At 44.3% G+C, this 7,387-nt stretch overlaps 1 protein-coding gene across 1 annotated transcript; it reads right to left on the bottom strand.

The window, feature by feature from the left end:
* Positions 1 to 244: 244 nt before the first annotated feature.
* On the bottom strand, positions 245 to 5,624 carry LOC140701947 (uncharacterized). Its single transcript, XM_072979500.2, has 4 exons — positions 5,434 to 5,624; positions 2,549 to 2,635; positions 1,792 to 1,866; positions 245 to 446 (listed from the first exon to the last, which is right to left on the bottom strand). The coding sequence occupies exons 1-4, from the start codon at positions 5,504 to 5,506 to the stop codon at positions 331 to 333; spliced, it is 351 nt and encodes a 116-aa protein (XP_072835601.2). The 5' UTR covers positions 5,507 to 5,624; the 3' UTR covers positions 245 to 330.
* Positions 5,625 to 7,387: the final 1,763 nt, after the last annotated feature.

The raw sequence follows: 7,387 nt of genomic DNA on the forward strand, positions 1-7,387 counted from the left end.
TGGGTGTTCTAATCTAAGAACAACCCGAGGGGCACATTTTCGCCATCTCGACCACGATGGCTGGAATCCTGCCATATAACACCTGCTTCCAGTGAAATGTATTGTTTGCACATGTAGTTGTGTGTTGTTTGTTATCCGGGAGTGATGCTGTGGTGCCAGGCAACTTTCTGGGGGGTAGAAGGATAGCTCAAAACCACCGTCTCACTGTTTGCTGGCTTTTTGAAGGTGAAATGAACAGACAATGAAAGAAAAAAGCATGTTTTATTCCATCAAGCAGGACTGGTTTTACTGGTGAGCTCCAGGCTAAGGACTTTTCCCGGGCAGAAATAGCTACAGAGGGACATGAAGTCGCTTCAGGCGGCATCGTCTGAGAAACATGAGGCAGCTCTGTTTCTTATGATGCAGGTGATGCTTGGTCTTGTCATGCCGATGGTGGTGAGCATGTTCTACAAGAGACAGAGAGAAAGAGAAGATGACCTTTTTAAATCTTTTGTAATGATGTCATTTCTTTCCTCTTTCCTTTCACAGAACTGTGAGAAGTTACTATCTCAATGATCGTTCCAATGCCCAATCAGCGTTGCCATCATGTTGCCACTGGTAGTGGGGTGCTCAGGGAGTTGTGCTCCAAAAAAGTAACTTTCCCTGCTATTTACACCATAATGTGTGAAAAACAAACCCTGCTTTCTATAAAAGGTAAAGGTTCCCCTTGACATTTTAGTCAGTCGTGTTCGACTCTAGGGGGGCGGTGCTCATCTCCGTTTCCAAGCCATAGAGCCAGCGCTTTTGTCCGAAGACAGTTTCCATTGTCGCGTGGCCAGCGCGGCTATACACGGAATGCTGTTATCTTCCCATCGAAGTGGTACCTATTTATCTACTTGCATTTACACGCTTTCAAACTGCTAGGTTGGTGAGGAGCTGGGACAAAGTGACAGGCGCTCACTCCATTGCATGGATTCGATCTTACGACTGCTGGTCTTCTGACCCTACAGCTCACAAAGGCTTCTGCGGTTTAGCCCACAGCGCCACCACGTCCCTGCTATGCTTTCTATAGGGCCCCCAAAAAGAACCCATGAGAAATCAAGGGAAAGGTTACTGTATCAAGTAAAACATGAGCATGTTGGGTGGGTGGCAGGAAAAAATTATTGTCAAAATCGGGCTAGAACCCAATACACTGAGTGGGACAAATAAGATTTCTTCTTCTTCCCATCCTATAATGTGTTCCCATCTGCAAGTCCACTTTGACAATGCTAGTCTTGATGGGCCAGGGACATGATTTATGCTAGAAAGCAGCTGTCTGCATCTTTGTGTTCTCATTGCGATTGCTGGAGCCAGACTCAGCTTCTGCAATGCTGAGGGACAAGATGGACGCATAAAAAGCCACGGTGCTTTCTGTCAAAGGAGTGGCTTTTGCTCTGCAACACTGAAAATTATAGTAGCAAAGGAAAGTGTGATATGACAGCCCTCCACGAAAACTTTGCATAGGTACTTTCTCCTATTCAATAATGCCTTTTTAAATAGCTTAGGGTCCAGAAGAGGTATCCTTCCACCACCTCCTATAGTCTAGACCAGTGGTCCCCAGTCTTTGGGTCCCAGAAGTTCTTGGACTACAACTCCAAGAAATTCTGGCCAGCACAACTAGTGGTGAAGGCTTCTGGGAATTTTAAACCGAGAATTCTGGGGAACCACTGATTGGGATCCACTGGTCTAGGTGATTGGGTTTTTTTGGTTTTTTTGGTTTTGTTTTTGTTTTTGCATCCCCATCAACAGCCACGTCTAAGGACATTTTGTTACCTGTCAGATGAAAATCAATAGGATTGCAAGGGCACCCCCTCTTGTGATTTGTCTGCTTCTGGGGTCCATGTGAGCCTGAAATACAGTACCAAGATGTACCACCAATGGGTGGGAAGAAATAGCTGAAGAATTTTGGATGAAAGCAAGATAAATTGAATGGAACCCCCACCACCACCTTAACTAGCAAGGGCTGGAACACCAAAACAGATTATTTTAGAATTATTGCTTCTCGACTGCTCATAGGACATGCTGCAAATGAGCCAAGCCACATGTAAAATTATTTTCTCTCACAATTTACAATTCAGTTCTCCACAATAGAAACGGACAACTTGCTATCCAAGAGAACACTATGATCCCTCTTCTTGAGCCAGAGCAAAATCTTAGTTCTGAAAGAGAGCTTTATATTCCAACTTAATAAAAAACATCACATTAATTTCATAGTTATAAACAACAATGGAGGACTTATGGGAATCCCATGAATGATCAATCTCCAAAATATCCTGCTCTCCGATGCCCTGCTCCGCGCTTGCAAACTCATCCCTGCGACTTCTTTTACAGAGTCAGACCATTTTGTATTGGGTCTTCCTCTTCTCTTGCTGACTTCCACCTTCCCCAGCATTATTGTCATTTCCAGAAAATCCTGCCATCTCATGGTGTGCCCAAAATAGGACTGCCCATGCTGGCTGACCAAAGAGGAGACCAAAAGCAGACTTGCTAGAGTTTCTTTCTCGTCTACCATTTCCCCCAAAAGACTCACCTGGGCAAGTGCATAGTTCCTGCTCACCCCCTCTGTTCTTAGGTCTGTTCTGCTCCCCTTCTGCGTGGCCAAAATGGTGTCGCACACCTGATTTTTTAAAAAAGGAAAATACGGTCAGTTTGTCAGTGGTGAAAGCAAATCCAGCCACCTCTAGGCCATAGATAAAGATAGATACATATGCTTTTATGCTCCCATCCATCCATCCATCCATCCATCCATCCATCCATCCATCCATCCATCCATCCATCCATCCATCCATCCATCCATCCATCCATCCATCCATCCATCTGTACACAGAATGGCCAATTACACATCGCCACAAAGAGGGACGAAAAGAGAATGCTGATTTCATATACTAAATTGATATCTACAAATGCCAAACAGAAACAATCTTTACCCAATAGAATCAGAGTGTGTTTCAATCAAGTGTGGAAGTCAGTGACCAGATGCTTCTTGCTATGGACAGCATCAAGGTCCCTGATCCCCTTCTATAGGGGTTCTTTATCTCTAAACTGGTCCTGCGCTGTGTGTATGTTGGGGGGAAACCTTCGAAAGGAGAATGTTTCCCTGGCAATCCTTCGAAATGAGGCCTGTCCCCCCACAAAGAGAACACATGGTCACCCCAGTCCTATTATGCTTGCGGTTACATAAAGTGGTGTTCAAGGCGGTGGGTGGAGCTTAGCAGGAAAACTCTCGAGGAAAAAAAAATCAAATTATTCCATGACCCATTCTGTGGTGAAGCTTAGTGGAGAGTGTGGGAGTCTCCTTGTTCAGCGATTTTCCCAATAAATTTATCAAATGGAAAAAGCAGCAGTTAGGGGAAACATAGGGAAAGGAACACAAAATCTTCCTTTAATAAAATCCTCCAGAATCCTAATGAAGGAGCTAGAGTATGACTGATCTAATTTTTTACTTTAGGTAAAACTAGGTCTTTCCTCTATTACACAAATGCAGCCAGATTTTTTTGGGGGAAAAAGTTATTTGGAGCTACCCAGCCACCTCCAGTGATGGGAGTCATGGTAGATGAAGAAAAACTTCACGAAATGGGTTGAAATGTGTGGGTGCTGAAGAAAGGTCATAATTATTTGCATTGATCTGACTGCTTGTTGATGTCTACTTATCTGCCCACTGGTTGGTGGACATATTATCCAAATCTGCCCCTGCATGACTGAGAAATAGGTCACATCCTCTCCCTTTTAAAATAATCTCTTCAATGTGAAGATGGCCTTTGTGGGACACACAGCCGGGAATACACCACACCAAAGCTGCAAGGTCTGTATTGGCTTCTATGCTGAATCCAGCTCAAAATGTAAGACATACAGCATCAAATGACTTTAAAATATAGCATAAATATGTGAGCATGTCAGAGAAAATCCAGAGGAAAGCCAAAGCAAAAGCAAAGCCAAAAACAAATAAACAAAGACGAAAACCATGTGGCAACTTAAAGACAAACTATTATATTTTAATGTGAAGTGGACTTGATCCACAAAAGGTCACATTAAAATATAACATATATTCTTGAAGGCTTTCATGGCCGGGATCCGATGGCTGCTGTAAGTTTTTCCGGCTGTTTGGCCATGTTCTGAAGGTTTTTCTTCTTAACACCCTTAAACAAGCTGGAGATGAAATTCAATTTCACAACACAGAAGTACTGGACAGCACCAGCAATCATTACGTTAGACGACACAGGGAAGCTACTGTATTGAAATCCACAAACTCCAGCAAAGCTTCAATGAAAAAGAAGAAAGTCTAAAACACAACAAAGCCTGGCTCTCAGCACTGAAAAATGCAGCCTGCAAAAGGTCAACAAACTCTACCTACCCACAAGAACCGGTGATCGCTGCACACAAAAGACTAGCTAACGACACCCATCATTCACAGTGACAGACCATCTCCCACCTTCTCACAACAATATACCCATAACAAAAAAATATACCATGATCACCATAATCACCCAATCTCCTGAAAAGGATGAAAAGCTGATCCCACAGCTACAAATACAGCACTACACCACACCAGAACACAGACAGAGTTCTAACTCCTGTCCTCTGAAGATGCTGGCCACAGAGACTGGCGAAACGTTAGGAAGAAAACCTTCAGAACATGGCCAAACAGCCCAAAAAATCTACAACAACTAAAATATAATAGTTTGTCTTCTCTCTTTGTTTGATTGTTCCTCCCCTTTGGATTTTACCTGACACGCTTGCACAGACTAACACGGCAACTTCTCCTAAAACTATAAATATGGAAGCGTCACTGGCCATATCCTCCAGCTGCCCAGCAGCTGGGGAGTCCCCACATAACAGTTCTGTGGGTTTCAGCTTGGCATTTTGAACTACAACAACATTTAATGGCGAAACAGAACCTGTAGCAACTGCCCTCTCTCCTTTGTTCGCCTTCCCCAGGGGTTTCAGTTTCAAGCACTGACCCCCTCAATGATCTTCACTGAGCCCCCCCAAAAGTCCTGGTCCTAAAAACTCAGATGGAAGAAAGAGTCCTAGTTCACGCTACAGTCCTTTAGCAAGGGCTGACCAAACGGAGGAGTGGCGTCCTCCGAGTTGTTCCTCCTGGAGCCTTCTCTGTCACTCCGTTGGTGCCTCTACTTCCAGTACCGGAGTTGGGTCAGGGGGTGGGGGGTGCTCAGCTCCACTGGGACTGCAGGATGAGGGCAGATGGCCCACCAGGGATGCCTAGGGGGTGACCCCCCCCATAAAAAATCACAAAAAATACAACATAATCTAAAAATAGATGAAAATGGCAGCTGGTAGAACATCCATCTGTAATGAGTGGACGCTCTCATGCTGACCAACGACCTCCCTCTTCTCTCCTGGAATTTTCCCACCCAATCTGTGCTTCTCCTGCCTGCCTGCCTGCCTCCTTCTCACCTGTCTCCGTGGCGGAGCAGCAAAGAACACTGAAAAACAGCAGCACTAGCATCGAAGCAAAGAGTTTATCCATTTTGGCGACTATCTCAGTGGGTCCTTCTGGGACGCACAGGTTATAAATGAATGCACTGCTCCCTTCTGTGAAAGGACTGGGCTACTCCCTCCCTTCGCCTCCCAAGATCATTTATGGGAAGGATTAGAGAAGAAAAGCATGGTTTCAGGGCAATTTCCGGGTCACTGATACAGAAAACGTCTTCCTGTTGGCCTACCTTTAGTTTATTTGTTCACAAAGCTGAAGAGTTGGTATCTCAAGAGGGTACAGAGCAATATTGCCACAGGATGGTTGTGATTTGGCACAGGAAGGAATGTGACAGGTCCCATGAAGGGACTTTATTCAACTCTAGTAAGAAAGTCAAGAAATGGTTCTCAAATTGAGAAGAAAACATCTCTTTGTTTCCTGGATTGTTGAGCTTCATACTTCCCCTTGCTGTTTTACTAAGCTACTGAAAGCTACCCAAACCAATGCACAGCATGACTAAATATGAAGAAATATACCGAAATCCCGGGAATAGCTACTCAAAAGTAACATAGGTACCTGCAAATATTTACTTTTTGGATAATGAGTTCTGCATCTGGTAGTCACAAAGATGCTCTTCAGACGTATTGAATGCTAAGTTACTTTACCGTTGTTATTTGCTGTCATCTCCCTTCCGACTGGTAGCGATCCTAATAGGGTTCCTGAGGTCCATGTGTGGTTCAAGGTATGTTTTTTATCTCTGCCATCCTCCAGAGAGGGCTGCAGTTAGGAAGCTGGAAGTGATTGAGAAGTTACTTGGTTTTGAAAAAACCAGAAGACTCCACATATCCTGTTAAAACAGGCGGGGGGGCTTGTGTTAGAGCAAAAATAGTCTACAGAAGCATGAGTTTTTTGGGGGGGTTGGTTGCTGTACTAAAGGGAAAGCCCATGGAAAATTTCACCTGGGTTTTCATGGTTCCCATCCTTGGCAGTTCTGGAGCCCTAAAGAGTGGTATAAATCAGTGGTCCCCAACATTGGGCCTCTAGATGTTCTTGGATTTCAACTCCCAGAAATCCTGGCCAGCAGAGGTGGTGGTGAAGGCTTCTGGGAGTTGTATTCATTCATTCATTCATTCATTCATTCATTCATTCATTCATTCATTCATTCATTTATTTATTTATTTATTTAATATCCCGCCTATCTGGTCTTTCGAGCCCTCTAGGCGGCTTCCAGATACATATATAAAAACAACAAATAAATATAACACAAAAAGTTATTACATTAAATGACAAATTTGTAGTCCAAGAACATCTGGAGGTCCAAGGTTGGGGACCACTGGTGTAGGGAAGACTAGCCTAAGATGTTCTACTACTTGAGGAGCAGAAAGAAACGTGCCCCACAGGGTTACCAGGTGTCAGAATTTGGCCCTTTGGCTCAAGGTCTGGGTTCCATCCTCTAGAATGGATGGGCTTTGGCCCTGAAATCTACCTGTGGAATTCCAAAACCACAAATCTTCACACCTCTAATTGCCATGTAACCACCTCACAGGCAATGGAGACTGTGTCCTGTCCCCGATCAATTTCCTTCGCCAGCTGTTTTATTAGGGCTTTTATTTACTGGGATTGCTGTTCTGCCTCTCAGTCCTGACACGTCCTGGAAGCTTGAGGTTATCGCCTGTGATTCCTCCCCTACCCAAAATGGAAAAGGTCCAGGGGCAATTACCAAGTGGAACTTGTGGTTTTCTAACTCACACACACACTCTTCTTGTGAAGGAGCGGTTTTTGGCAGAACTCCTGGATTCATCTTCAAGAGCACAACTGGAAAGCTGGGACTTTTGTGTGTGTGTGTGTGTGTGTGTGTGTGTGTGTGTGTGTGAGAGAGAGAGAGAGAGAGAGAGAGAGAGAGACTTAGTGTATTCGATCCTTGTATTTCTTCCA

This window comes from Pogona vitticeps, chromosome 9 (genome assembly GCF_051106095.1).
Source record: "Pogona vitticeps strain Pit_001003342236 chromosome 9, PviZW2.1, whole genome shotgun sequence".
Classification (NCBI taxonomy): domain Eukaryota; kingdom Metazoa; phylum Chordata; class Lepidosauria; order Squamata; family Agamidae; genus Pogona; species Pogona vitticeps.